Source organism: Tursiops truncatus, chromosome 1 (genome assembly GCF_011762595.2).
Source record: "Tursiops truncatus isolate mTurTru1 chromosome 1, mTurTru1.mat.Y, whole genome shotgun sequence".
Taxonomy (NCBI): Eukaryota; Metazoa; Chordata; class Mammalia; order Artiodactyla; family Delphinidae; genus Tursiops; species Tursiops truncatus.
The window spans coordinates 145,120,608-145,134,950 of record NC_047034.1 but is presented as its reverse complement, the minus strand read 5'-3'; the positions used below and the strand labels follow the sequence as shown (position 1 = coordinate 145,134,950).

Genomic DNA, 14,343 nt, shown 5'->3' with positions numbered 1-14,343 from the left:
TACTGAATTCAGTGTTTGGTATCCTTTGCACATTTTTCTCAAGTGTTGATTGGTAAATCCAAATAAATTCTAGTTCTTAAAGAGAACCCAAGCTGTTAAAATGTTGTGGTTATTTTGTAGTGAGGCTCTTTACAAATTGTATTCCCAAGTAGTTATATTTCTTAGGGTGACTTTCTTTTGGTATTCCCTGGGTAAATGGTATTCTCATTTTAATGTTACTTACCTTTTTTTAAAAAAATAAGTACAGTTGGTACTGTACTGCTTAGTGTTTAAGAAACCTCTCTTTCATAAAGTGAATAGAGGCTAGAGATTCATTTGAGTGGTTTGATGTATATCCTCTGAGTGTTCTCACAGGAATTGAATTAACTGTGAATTCTAGGCTCTTAGACCACCTGCAACAGCGTTTGTGTTGTAGTGATATGAGTGTGTTGCTTGTAGGCTCTGCAGTGACTATACGAATTGATTATTTAGGGCTTCCCTGGTGGCGCAGTGGTTGAGAGTCCGCCTGCCAATACAGGGGACACGGGTTCGTGCCCCGGTCCGGGAAGATCCCACATGCCACGGAAAGGCTGGGCCCGTGAGCCGTGGCCCCTGAGCCTGCGCGTCCAGAGCCTGTGCTCCGCAACGGGAGAGGCCACAACAGTGAGAGGCCCGCGTACCGCAAAAAAAAAAAAAAAAAAAAAAAAACTGATTATTTAATTAACAAGATGAGATGAGTGTTTCTTAAGATTAACAAGACCTCTGTACCTATCCATTAATGTTGGAAATTTTCAAATTATTGAGCTCCTGGAATCCCTGGAGGCTTCTGGGCCTCATCTTCATCTTTGACTATTTTCCATCCCTTTCTGTTATAGGGAATGTGCATTGATTCAGAATGGCTGAGATGAATTAAAAGAAGTAAAAATACTGGAAATGACCAACTGGAATGAAATTGGAGTGTGAAAATTCCAATTCACAGTTGCTATAGGGTCCATTTGGTATGTAGAACAGATGCCAAAATCCTCAATATTCTGAGAAGTCTTCTGCAAAATGTCAGAGGGATATTGAGGCCTTACACAAATGAGAAAACAGTCTATTTCATGGCTTCTAAATCACCCTTTCTTTAAGTTTTATTTATTGTTCTACCTTCTTGTCATTGCCTCTGAAGAATCACCTCTTCCCCAAGCAGACAGTGCTGGTAAAGACTGAATTCCTTAGGAAAAGTTAATGCAAATATGAAAAATTGACTTTATTAATTAATAGTAGGGCTCAAGTCACTGTAAATATGTAAGTCATTATTTCATCCTTTGTGAATATAACCTATTTATTTCCCCAAATTAGCACATTGCCTGGCACTTTATAGAGACTTAATAAATATTTATGGATTTAAAATAAGTTCCATGTATTGCCTGAATTAAGGTTTTCTTACGTGAAGAGCAAAACATTGAGGAAAATAAAATAGTGCTGTATTGTCTGCAGTTGAATGGATTATATCCCTCCTCCTTTCTCCTTTGCAGGATATAAGCTTTTAAACTATCACTCTTTAATTAGAGAAAGAAATATGCTTCATGTTAATTTGGAGTCTGTCTGCTAAAGATTTTGCCTAGGAAAAGATTTAGCTTGGTTTATAACTTTCATAGTTTATAGTTAATATGTAGATTTGTAATTAAATAGGCATGGTCAGACGTGATGTACACATTTGGAAATACAATGAGGGCGGACTAAAAATGAGATTGGAAATCAGCTAGCAATTTAAGTCAGATATTCTATTTAACCTTTCTCCCACTGTCTTCTTTCCTTCCTATGCCTCCTTTCCTCCTTCCTTCCTCTTTTCCCTACCCCTTCCCTTTCTCTCTCTCTATCCACTCCCATTCCTCCCTCCTTCCCTCCCTCCCTTTCTTTCTTTCTTTCTAACCTCTGTAAAATGGTGATTATAAGAAAAATCCTTTTTCTAACCCTCTGTGGGTAAAACTGGAAGGAACCCTAAACAGTTCACCAATTTTAAGCATCTGGGCACTGTACAGCAGTTCTTAGAGTCAAAAGTAAGTTCTCCAAGACTGGCAGGTAATGTTACTGGAAAGTGCTTATCAGACATCTCAAAGTAATCAGAAAAAGTTCTGTTGGAAATGCCTTTTGAAATAAATGATAGCCTTACATGAAGTGTTGCTGGGATGCTGTAAGCTCTAAAGACATTGTTTGCAACAGTGCCAAACTGGTGAGTCTGGATGGCTCCGGATAGCATTTCCAGGTGTTACGCTGAAGGTGCCTTGTTCACAGTACATAATCAGAACTAGATTTTTAAGGTTCACTCATCTTACAGGGAATGCAAAGTAACTTAGTCTTAGATGCTTCATAGATGTGTCAGCTATTTAAAGGACCAATAGTTTTAATTCAGTTGCTTTAAAAATATATTTGTTTCTGCTATCTCTGCTGTGTTCCCTCTATGTAGCTCAAGGCTCAGTAGCAGTCCAATGGCACTTTCTAATTGCCATACTCACAGGAGGAGGTGCCTGGCATGTGGTTCTCCTCTGCCCCCAAGGACTTGCCATTTACGCATCATTTGTACCTTGAACTCTTTTTTTTGCTATTGTTTTGGTTTTGATTCTTTTTGTTGTTGTTTTTATTCACATAGAACGACATTACCTAAATTTAGAAAGGAAGAAAGAGAATTGCTAAGAAGGGAGAGAAGTTATCAAGATGATTTGAGATTTGATACCGTAAAATTGTCAACATTTGCTTAGTTGTAGTAACAGAGTGCTGTTCTGTACTTGCTGAGAGTATGGTGCATTTCTCCTCCCTCCAAATCTTAGTGTCTAATTCACAGAAGTTATTGAGTTGTTTTTCAGCTTCTTAAAGGAGAAAATGAAAGTAAAAAAATTTAGACGTTTACTCTAAATGAATTGAATTTATACATTTGTCACTAGAAAACTACTATTTTTAGCTGAATAGTGGCTTGTAATTGTAGCTATTATAGTTTATAGTGTTTATAATTTGCTGTGGTTTAAATGTTGGTCTTAAGACTGTAATTAGTGACCCACTAGATTTTAATTGCTAGGAAATTTCAGAGAATGTGAAAAAGTTTGGGTTAAGCCTGGGAAATATCCATTCTTGCTTTCCTCAAAATTGGCATCAGTGACTATTTAATGACAGCAGAATGCTTTGAAAACATGCTCTTTAAAGTCTAGCTATAATTAAATACCATAATAACTAGTGTGTAAGTGATAGTTGCTTTTTTGTTGTAGAAACTCTGTGGTAAGTGGAAAGCTTCAGCAAAATCCTTAAGAAAAATATAGTATAAAAAAGTAACTGGTAAATAGAGGATTTTAAAAAATGGAATGTGGATGAGAAATAGACATATATAGATTTGACATGATAATATTTATTTAAATTCCTTATCTCCTTGGACTTTGCAGATAAGGTTGTTTTCTGTGTAATTTTTAAAAAACATATCATTTGTACACTTCTACAATTTACAACTAGTCTCTCTTTTAAAAAAGTGATATGCCAAAACCCATTGTAATGTAATGTAAGCTTGCAGATTTGAGCTCTTCAATGTCAGGAAACAAACAGTGTGTGTACTAATTTCTAAATTACTAGCTGGGTTTCTAAATGTATATGTTGTTCATACAGCCAAGGCAATCTGTACAGAGCAATCTGTATTGTTGGTGTTTCACTGAGCGTTTGCCATTGTTTAGCACTGTTTGTCTCTGCATTTATTCAATATTACCATATGCTATAATCTCTAGACCAGATGAGAGCATCCAGCAAGCATAGACTTCCAAGCAGGAGCCAGAGTAAGCAGTGGAAAATGAAGCTGCTGTAAAATTTTGTGGACAGCCGTTGCAAAATGCTTTCTGAAAATTGTACATAGTAAATGGGAAAGTAGGTCACATCTCGTTTTTTATAAAGTCTTTTCCATATCCATACCCGTCTTTCAAAAATTTATACTTGGTGATAAAAGTAGACATTTAAAAATGGTGTGGTGTGAAAATAATTTTAAAATAACAATTTAAATAATTAAGTACTTTTGTATTTATTTCCATTTTCTGTAAATGATGGGAGTGTTTTTAAAAGCCTGTTACAACAACTAAATACACTTTTGATCATTTCTTTTCATGCAAGGAGCTATTGTATGCCTAAGAGAGACATGAGTGATACTATGGTTTTTGTTTATTCTCCTCAAACTTTATATCCAATTTTAGTCAGCAAATAAACTATTTAGTTTGTTTTTCTTTGCTGACTACCTTATTGTTGGCTCACTTTAGTAATAAACAAGAACAAGTTTAGCCAGCAATTTTTAGAGATAGAAAAGGAGTAAAGAATGGCTTCTGCAATCTTAAAAAAAAAAAGAGAGAGAGAGAGAAAACTCACTGTAGCCTCAGTAATTGAGAGAGTTAAGTTTTGTAAAATGTGCAATTGAAACATTCTATTCTGGAAGGAGGGGTGGGAGTGTGGGCTGCCTCAAATCTTAACATTGAAATTAAAGATAAAATTTAAGTTATCAAATATTTATGGTACACTTACTATGAATGAGATAAAAACCCATTTAGGGAATCGTAAAAATTTGGGACTAGATGATTGCTGTAATTGAACATTGAATATAGATCTCAGTGTTCTGATATTTGAGAGTAAAAATAATCTATTTTATTATTATGGAAATTATTATTATGAAAATAGATTTTACAGTTCTTTTGATTTAATAAAAGGGAACATGCTAGTTCATGTGGAGGAAGAAGCTTTTCAGTATTCATAATTGTCTCTTAGATCTGTATTGTTTTCTCATTCCAACCACGGGGAAATGGCAGAATAACACTATAGCATCTTATGTGACTTAGTTCAACTATTATCCTATACCCTGACCTAATACATCATTTGTAAATCCTTAATAATGACTATCACAATTGTAATACTACTATACTCCTGACCTTTCACAGTGTATTCATATCTTTTATCTCACTTAAGTCCTTTGATTGGTCTCTCTGTCAAAACCTTTAAAGCCGGACTTCCCTGGTGGTACAGTGGTCAAGAATCCGCCTGCCAACTCAGGGGACACGAGTTCGAGCCCTGATCCGGGAAGATCCCACATGCTGCGGAGCAACTAAGCCCATGCACCGCAACTGCTGAGCCTGTGCTCTAGAGCCCATGAGCCACAACTACTGAGCCTGCGTGCCACAACTACTTAAGCCTGTGCGCTCTGGGGCCCGTGCTCTGCAGCAGAGAGAAGCCACTGCAGTGAGAAGCCCAGACACTGCAACAAAGAGTAGCCCCCACTCGTCACAACTAGAGAAAGCCCGCGCACAGCCATGAAGACTCAACACAGCCAAAAATAAATAAATAAATTTATTTTTTAAAAAACCCAAAAACCTTTAAAGTGAATACATATATATGCACACATGCACACACACGCGTGTATGTAATAATATAAAAATGGTGTGTATATATAATATAAAAATGCTTCCAGGTTATTTAAGATAAGTATCTTCATGATGTCAAGGAGGTAATTGATGGCTTTTATCTCCTGCTGCCTGTCAGGCTCTTTGGTAGGCATTTTATATAAATACATTATCTCATTTAATCATCACCACTGAATTATAAAATAGGTATCTATATTCCCATTTTACAGATGAGACCTCTCTAGTCACAACTAGAGAGGTGGGAAATGGACTTTTGAGAGTGGTAAAGAAGATACTGGTTTAGATGGAGAGACAGTGATATTCTAAGACACTATTTGATTATGTGTCCACTCTCCAGAGTGGTCAGGAAAGCTAATTTCATGGAGGGGTAGGACTTGTACTGTTTACTGAGAAAGGGAACAAAACAGAAGAATGGGGTTTGTGTAAGTGCTGATGAGTTCAATTTAGATGTGTTGAGTTTAAGGAAGGGAAGATCTTATAGAAGGTGGGTACAGCCAACTGTGGTAAGATTTGGGGGGGTTTTGCCTTGAATTATATAGATTTTTGTTAGACATTTCTTTGAACATTATTAAAAACATTTAAACTTTGTGTTTGTGAAGGAATATGATGAGCTGTTAATGCCTTGAATGGTTAAATAAGTTTCGGGTTGATTGCATGATTTGTGAACATTATAGCTACCATATGCTACATAGATTAAGGATATTTTTTAAGCAAACTGGATTGTATGAAATCTCTCTTCAATTTTTCTTTATTACTTATTTATTATATAAGCAGAGCTTGTTTATTATAGAAAAATTAGAATATAAAAGTTACCATGAAGGGAAACAAACAGTAGTCCTAACCCTGGGTTGAATGTATTTTGATCTTTTTCCTATGTGTTTGTTCTTTCAGAAATATGGCTACACACACCTTTCTGCAGGAGAGCTTCTTCGTGATGAAAGGAAGAACCCAGATTCACAGTATGGTGAACTCATTGAAAAGTACATTAAAGATGGAAAGATTGTGCCAGTTGAGATAACCATCAGTTTGTTGAGGAGGGTAAGGAGTGTGAATGCCAACCAGTTAAAACCACCAAGGAACTGAGAAATTAAATCTGCTTCCCTTTGAGTAACGAAAAAAATCAGAGTATTGAATTTCTTGATTGTGGAGGGTGGTCATGGTGTTTGAGAATGGCAGAACTGGAAATTCCACTTCACCTGGGAAGAAATTGGACCGTAGGAAACATTCTCTACCTTGGTCTAGGATCAGCTACAACTGAACATTCATATGTGTACGCTTGACCCTTCCCAGCGTGCAGACAGTCCATCCTCCTTCCATTTCTATTTCTTTTTCCTCCTTTCCCATTTCCGTTTTCTTCCAGACTTTGTCCCTCCCTCCCTCTTTCTTTCCCTCCCTCTTTCTTTCCCTCCCTCTCTCCCTCCCATGACCCTCCCATTGCTGCCATTCTCTCAGTCTTGATGTTTCCTTTTCTGGTGCATGCATCACCATCTTCAGTGTGAAATGCTGAGACTAACAGCTGTCAAACTAAAATAGGTCCCATCTAAAAACAGATACCTTGCATTTACATGATAACTCTCCACTATAGATTCTCAAGATTATAGTCATTAATAGATATTTTCACATACGAGAAACGTGAAGGAGAAATGGAAGAGTGGGCACAGCAAGAAATAGTTGAAGCCCAATGGAAAAGAGATACATGAGCTTCTGATTGGAACCAGAGAAACTTGAAGAGTGGCTCATTCACACACATTCTTAACTCTTGTTTCAGAGATTGGAATGCTTCCATTCAGAGTAACTAAATCCTCTCTCCTTGTTCTCTGGATTTAATGCCCTTTCTCCACTTTTATGCTTAATTGTGAAAGAATAGTCTACATTTTTTACTTTTTCATTTTCTACTCTTCAGCTCTTTGCACTAAGACTCTATTTCCATCTTCATTGAAACTATTCTTGCTGATGTTACCAGTGATCTCTATCAAATCTAGGGGATATTTTCAGTCATTTTTCTTGTAGCCTTTAACTTCCTGTCTTTTTGAAACTCCTTCCTCCTTTGTTCTCTGTGACACCATTTCTCTTGATTCTCTTCCTCCTTCAGTGACTGCTGTTTCTTAAATCTCCTTTGATAACTCTTCTTCTGCAAGTTTCTTAAACCATGATGCTTCTCGGGGTTTCATCCTTGGTCCTCCTCTTATTTTATACATTTCTTGCTGGATGTTGTTAGCCATGTCCAAGGTTTACACTGTGCTAATGATCCCAGAATCTATGTATAACTCTAGCACAAATCTCTTTTTCTGAACTCCAGACCTATATTTCTTTTTTTTTTTTTTTTTTTTTGGCTGCACTCTGCCTCTTGGAGGATCTTGGTTCCCTGACCAAGGATTGAACCTGCACCACCAGCAGTGGAAGCACAGAGTCCTAACCACTGGACTGCCAGGGAATTCCCCAGACCTATATTTCTAACTAACTATTAGGCATCCATCTGAATGTCTCACAAGTATCTCAAAATCAACATGTCCGAGTCTGACTGTATCATCTAAAATGTGATCACCCTTTATTTCCTATCCTGGTTAATGGTTCTACCGTCTACCGAGCTGCCCAAGCCAGAAATCTGGGAGCCATCCTATATTTTCCACCTCTTCCTCAATTTCCCAAATCTACTCAGTGAGAAGATCCTTTCAATTATCTTTCTCTTTATCCTCATTTATTGATAGTTTTTTTCTCCTCTATTAGTACTATCATCTTAGTTCAGACCCTCTTTTTGTCTTTTTTTTTTTTAAATAATATTGGGAAGAATGCAGACATTATGTTGGGAGATCAATCACTGAAATATATTTTTCATTTTTTACTTATTTATATTTTGGCTGCATTGACTCCTCGTTGCTGTGAGCGGACTTTCTCTAGTTGTGTCGAGCAGGGGCTGCTCTTCGTTGTGGTGTGCGGGCTTCCCATTGCAAGCCCGTGCCCTTGTTGTGGAGCACAGGCTCTAGGCTTGCAGGCTTCAGTAGTTGTGGCTCGCAGGCTCAGTAGTTGCAGTGCATGGGCTTAGTTGCTCCGCGGTATGTGAGATCTTCCTGGACTGGGGATCGAACCCGTGTCCCCTGCATTGGCAGGTGGATCCTTAACCACTGCACCACCAGGGAAGTCCCAAGATCCTCTTTTTTTCTTATTTGGACCATCACTAGAGCCTTATCATTAGTCTTTTGCCTTTAATCCATCTTTGTCCCCTTCTAATCCATCCTTCATGGTACAGTCAGTGATTTTTTTTTCTAAAGGTGATGGGAGCATGTTCTTCTATTACTTAAAATTTCTCAGTGATCCTGTATTGCTTGCAGAATAAAAACCAAATCCTTAGTGTGGTATAACAAGTTCTTCATTAATTTTGGCCCTACCTACTTTCTAGTCATTTCTCCTTCCACTCTCTACACGCATCCTAAGGTTCACCTCTACCAGCTTATTTCAGATTCATCAAAGCTGTTATGCTTCTTCATTTCTGAGCCTTTAACATCCAGTTGACACCATCTGGAGTACCTTGATCCCTGTCTGCCTGCCATTTCATTATTCAGAATTCAGCTCCTCTGCCACCTCTTTGGTAAAGCTCTTCCTGGCAGTTTCCCAGGTAGTTTGTGCTTGCTTCTTCGTTTTATCACAGCATCCTTGCATACCTCAGTATAGAACTTAGCACGTTTACTTACACATATTTGTTACGCACTGGACTGTGAGCCCGCCAGGGGCCATGAGCTTGCTCTTCATGTTCCCTGATGATAGGCCTTGAATGAGTGTATGTTGAGTGAGTAGAATATTGATGTACCCCTTCAGATATCTTCTACTACCATAATTGTGATAGAAATGCTATAGCAGGAGTCCAAAAGCATTCTGAAATTTTGTGGATATTGGAGAAGCTAGATGCTGGGTTAAAGCCAACCCTCAGATAAAGGAATTAAGGGTCCTGACAGCCATTGTTCTTCTTGAGGAACCAGGAAAGTTTGAGCACTGAGGGAACTGGATGTCGGTTTGCTTTAGAGTAGAGGCTCCTCTGGAGTTTGTTGAAGGCATGCATCTGTGCTTACCTCATGGTGATTGATAGCGGTAAGGATTTGGAGATTCGAGATCTGCATCTCCCAGTCACATATTTCCACATTCTACCTAAATTCAGACTTTGGAAGAGGATGGTGAAATGTGCAATTCTTGCTGTCTTTCTGAATGTATTGTTTCCTTTGCTACCTGTGTTTTGGTGTGGCCAGTGGCATTTAGGTTTAAATTAGCTTCAGTTTAAAAAAAAAAAAAAGAGTATTGACTCCTACACTAATAATTAATGCTAGCAATCTCTTTATATATCCAAAGCTTTTTGCAGTTGGACTTGAATTATTGCAGAGAATCTGAGTACCTATAGAAGCAGCATACTTCCTACCATAGCAAAATGACCTGGGACGAGGAAAGGGAAGGCAAGATAAGGGTCTCTATTGACTGGAGCAAAGATACTGGTTAATGCTTATTTTTCTCTTTTTGCTGTTTATAACTTCGTGAAAATAATATATGCTTAACTGTAGAAAATTTTAAAACTACAGAAAAAAATTGTGTGTGTATGTGTATAAAATGGGGGATACATAACCATAACTCTACCAGTTTGAGGCAAACATGTTATTTCCTTGAAGTCTTTTTTTTCCTATGCACCCTCCATGCTTATGATTTAAAGAAGAATAATAAAACACACCCATATAGCTACCACTCTGCTTAAGAAATTGCATTAATGTAGTGTTGAACTTAAATCTTCCCTTTTTCATTAGGAAATGGATCAGACGATGGCGGCCAATGCTCAGAAGAATAAATTCTTGATTGATGGGTTTCCAAGAAATCAAGACAACCTTCAAGGTTGGAACAAGACCATGGATGGGAAGGCTGATGTATCTTTCGTTTTGTTTTTTGACTGTAATAATGAGGTAATGAAAATCTTTATCTGCCTATATGGGCTTTAAACAGCTGATGGTCAACTATTAGAGAAAAAGAAAGTGATTTGTTTCACTTATATTTACATTTTATATTGACAGCAGTAGTTTTTGAATTGGTAAGTTGGATGCACAGAACAGCACTGTCTTAAGCTATTTGGCATCAGCAATATTGTGGGCCTAAAACTTGCTTTATTTTCAAAATAACAAGAATTTGTGTTTTGCGTGAAGAATTGACTCATACCATGTTAGGTAATGAAGCTGCATTGTTACTTCTTGAGTAGGCACTATTATCAGAGAGTATCTTGCCTTAGGATGTCGTTTGCTGGAAAAGAAACACACATTTCTGGGAAGTTGGGAAAACTTTCTACTTTAAAGAAACATGTATGATAGCCTGATTTGTCTTCTAAGAGTGAAATGAAAAAAAGCAGGAAAGCAGTCTTTTTCTTTCTGGTTCTTCTAATAACATACCCAGACATACTTTCGAATAACTAAATGAATTTCTCGGTATCTTTTTTTTTTTTCCCGGAATCATTTAATTAAAAGGCCTGACTCTGTATGACAGCTGTAATATAAACTTTATTAAATTAATGCCAACGGCCTGAAAGAATAAGAATCAGCAGTACTGCCTTGAAGGAAGTTGACTATTCTTAGGTTGAATTGCAAATGTGCCTGTGGTGGAGAGACTTGCTGCAGCCTTTGAGTTGTTTTAAAATGTAACTCTCTTTTTCCAACCCCCAAAAATATGTTTTCACTTATTCTTCAGAGTTAATTTTAGAATGTTACCACAGCTTTATAACTAAGGAATGTTTATTCACGATTAACAAGGGATGCTTTATTCAAATGCAAATATGTTAACTCTTAAATATTTGGATATTTATGGAATTATCAAAAAGTAAGCAAAAATGGAACAAAGTTTGACGCATGTAATTCATACCTAATAAGTTAATAATAGATGGAACCATACACATAGAGATCATCTCTTTATTGCGGTTTGAAAAAAAATACACAGGAAAAACTGAGTCATGAATGAATTCTTATTATGCTCTGTACTTATTTAACCTAGTTTATATAAATTGAACCACATGTTTCAACTTTGCATGTTGATTAATGAATTAAACACATTGGGTTTAATGCAGGGTTTTGTTGGTAATCTCTTCGAACTTTCTTCTCTTTTCAGGTTTAAAAGACTGGCAAATTCATATCTTTTTAAAAATAACTTTTTATATATTTCTCTTTTTAGATCTGTATTGAACGATGTCTTGAGAGGGGAAAGAGTAGTGGTAGAAGTGATGACAACAGAGAGAGCTTGGAAAAGAGGTACTTTGCAGTTTTTACACATTGCCACCACGTCTCAGTTTGGAACTTGAGTAACAGATTAAACACGTGCCCCATTTTGGACCAGAAAAAGAAAATGTCATGCTTAAATATGTAGAATGGCTTGTCTAAAAAGCTGATAAGGGAGGGAGCCAACTGGGTTTTATTCTGTATTGTCCCCCGATCTGTCCTAAACAGGGGAGAGAAGTATGCTTAGAACTTCGCAATATTTGCTTCTGTTGCAGAATTCAAACCTATCTTCAGTCAACAAAGCCAATTATTGACTTATATGAAGAAATGGGGAAAGTCAAGAAAATAGATGCTTCTAAATCTGTTGATGAAGTGAGTATCCCTAGCCTGCCTAATAGTAAAGTAACAGTGTGATTTGGGGCAGGGAGGGGAGCAATATGCAGGAGAAAAAGAAATACCATGACAGATTAGTTTGCTTTTCAAAACACTGGAGACTGAATGAAAAGCTAGGCTTTTTCTTCTTTTTTTAAATTAAAGTATGTATATTTTATCAATTTACAATATTGTGTTAGTTTCAGGTGTACTTCTTTTTGAATAGAGTCTAAAATGGGTTTTACAATTTCAGACTTGTTCTTTGTAAAAAGTGGGTGGTGTATTAATTCCAAACCTCTTTTCTCAAGCACTGGAAAATTGGCATTTTCAGAACTGTGATTTGGACCATGATCATTTTTTAAAAATCTGTAACATGAATAGCAAATCATCTAGCTGAAGAGCCCCCGGTTTCTTTCATCTCTTCCATCACAGAGCATGTAGCTCCAAAGGTACAGGGTTTCCACGACCCAATGCTTGCCTCTTCCTTCATGAATCTTGGGTCTCTGTACTGTGGTTTGTGGACTCTCAGTGCCCAGCCGCTACTAGTATCTCTTAAATTCACCTCATCTTTCCCTGATTCCCTGAATCATCTTCCCCTGGACCTTTTTTTTATCATGTAGTCATTTTTGGTTTTTTATCCACGGTCCCTTCCTGTAGAGGTGAGGTAATACAGAAGACTTAGTGTTTTAGAATCAGAACTAGGAAGATAAGCCACTTCAGTTTACTTTTACTTTTTATAATATTGGTAGCCTATCAAGAAGTTTGTTTTGTCCTAAAAGCACTAGTAAAATTGAAGCAACATGTTCATAATTTTATATTGAAGCAACACGTTCATAATTATTTACGGTATTGTACTACTGTCTAAAGTAAAATAGATGAAACTAAGAAATTATAATGTGTTTTTTTTAATAATCCATTTTGAAAATTCATGTAAAATTGACTTTTAACAGGAACTTAGCCATATGGTGTTTTAACAATATTTGCCTTTTAAATTATTATTATTATCCTTTTCCTTTACAGGTTTTTGATGAAGTTGTGAAGATTTTTGACAAAGAAGGCTAACTCTAAACCTGAAAGCATCCTTGAAATCAGGCTTGAATATTGCTCTGATAGCTGCTATCACAACCCCTTTTTAAGGCAATTTTAATCTTTCATAATTACATCTCAATTAATGGCTGGAAAGTATGTAGTAAGACAAATTAAATTTTTTATCTTCATCTTTTTTTTTTTGGTCACAGGAGTAGACAGTGAATTCGAGTCTAACTTCATCTTAGCTATGGTGCTGACAAAACAAAGAAGGGTGTTAGCTAGTTCTTTGTTTTTATTCAAAAAGAATATCCCTTTTATAGTTTGTGCCTCCTGTGAGCAAAACTTTTTAGTATGTGCGTATATCCCTTAAGTAATTACAACATGTTTGGATTAGGGATTCCCCACGTCTTCTTTCTCTTGCAGGATTTAAATTTCCAACCTGTTAAGTGAATTTATGGACCAAATTCTAAGGAACTTTTTGTGTAGTGAGTTCTTGGACAGTGTGTTTGGTAAACAAAGTCATGAAATGAATTCCTAGAAGTATTTTAGTATTTATCAAATAGCTGACCATTTCCTATAGAAAGGTAAGAAAACTTAAGCTTTGTTTTACTACAGTTTGTACAGAGTTGTTTGCAGGGCATAGTCTTTGCTTCCAGGGGTTGGGATGGGGGCACTGGGGTTTCAGAGCCTGGTGGAATTGTCAGTTTTATTCTGACATAAATCTGAGGGTAAGGGGCAAGGATCACATCTAATGACATGTGTTCCTTTTGCTCTATTATATAATGTTATTAATGATTAAACTGATCTTAACAAAATTCCTAGTAGTGGAACCTTGAAATGCATGTACTTAGTAGATTTATGGTAAAATGATTTGGTTAGCGTTTTAGTAAAACTTCAAAGCTTTTTTTGTTTGTTTTCTAGACTAAGCATAGGGTTAGTACAAAGCAGAAGAAATCTAATGGTTAAATTTCCCATTTGTATTTTATTTTCTTGAATACTTTTTTTCGTAGTTGTTTAAGAAGATTTAAAAATTGCACTTTGGTCAGAAAAATAATAAATTTATCTTACAAATGTTTGATTCCCTTCCTGGCTACTTTTATTCAGTAAATTCTTTTCTTGGCATCATGTTGAAGTATTAAAAGGTACAGAATTCTTAAAAAAGTATAGAGTCCAAAGGAATTTTCTCTTACATTCATTCTTCCTTTAAAAATCTCTGGAAAATTTTTCTCCTTACCTTTTTCCGCCATCACTAATGCAAAGTGGTATCCAAGGTTCTTAATGTGAGATTTATTAAAATTTTTCTCATTTTCAGCACTTATACT

At 36.4% G+C, this 14,343-nt stretch overlaps 1 protein-coding gene across 2 annotated transcripts in view; it reads left to right on the top strand.

Moving 5' to 3' along the window:
- The window catches only part of CMPK1 (cytidine/uridine monophosphate kinase 1), a 31,882-nt gene extending 17,786 nt beyond the window's left edge, over nucleotides 1–14,096 (top strand). The window contains exons 2-6 of one of the 2 annotated variants that reach the window (XM_019937848.3): nucleotides 6,285–6,431; nucleotides 10,175–10,327; nucleotides 11,577–11,653; nucleotides 11,896–11,992; nucleotides 13,013–14,096. In XM_019937848.3, the coding sequence (XP_019793407.1) occupies nucleotides 6,285–6,431; nucleotides 10,175–10,327; nucleotides 11,577–11,653; nucleotides 11,896–11,992; nucleotides 13,013–13,054 (516 nt within the window). In that variant the 3' untranslated portion in view covers nucleotides 13,055–14,096. Of the gene's footprint in view, nucleotides 1–6,284; nucleotides 6,432–10,174; nucleotides 10,328–11,576; nucleotides 11,654–11,848; nucleotides 11,993–13,012 lie in introns of those variants that run through there. The other variant, XM_073790076.1, reaches the window with a different exon arrangement.
- Nucleotides 14,097–14,343: the final 247 nt, after the last annotated feature.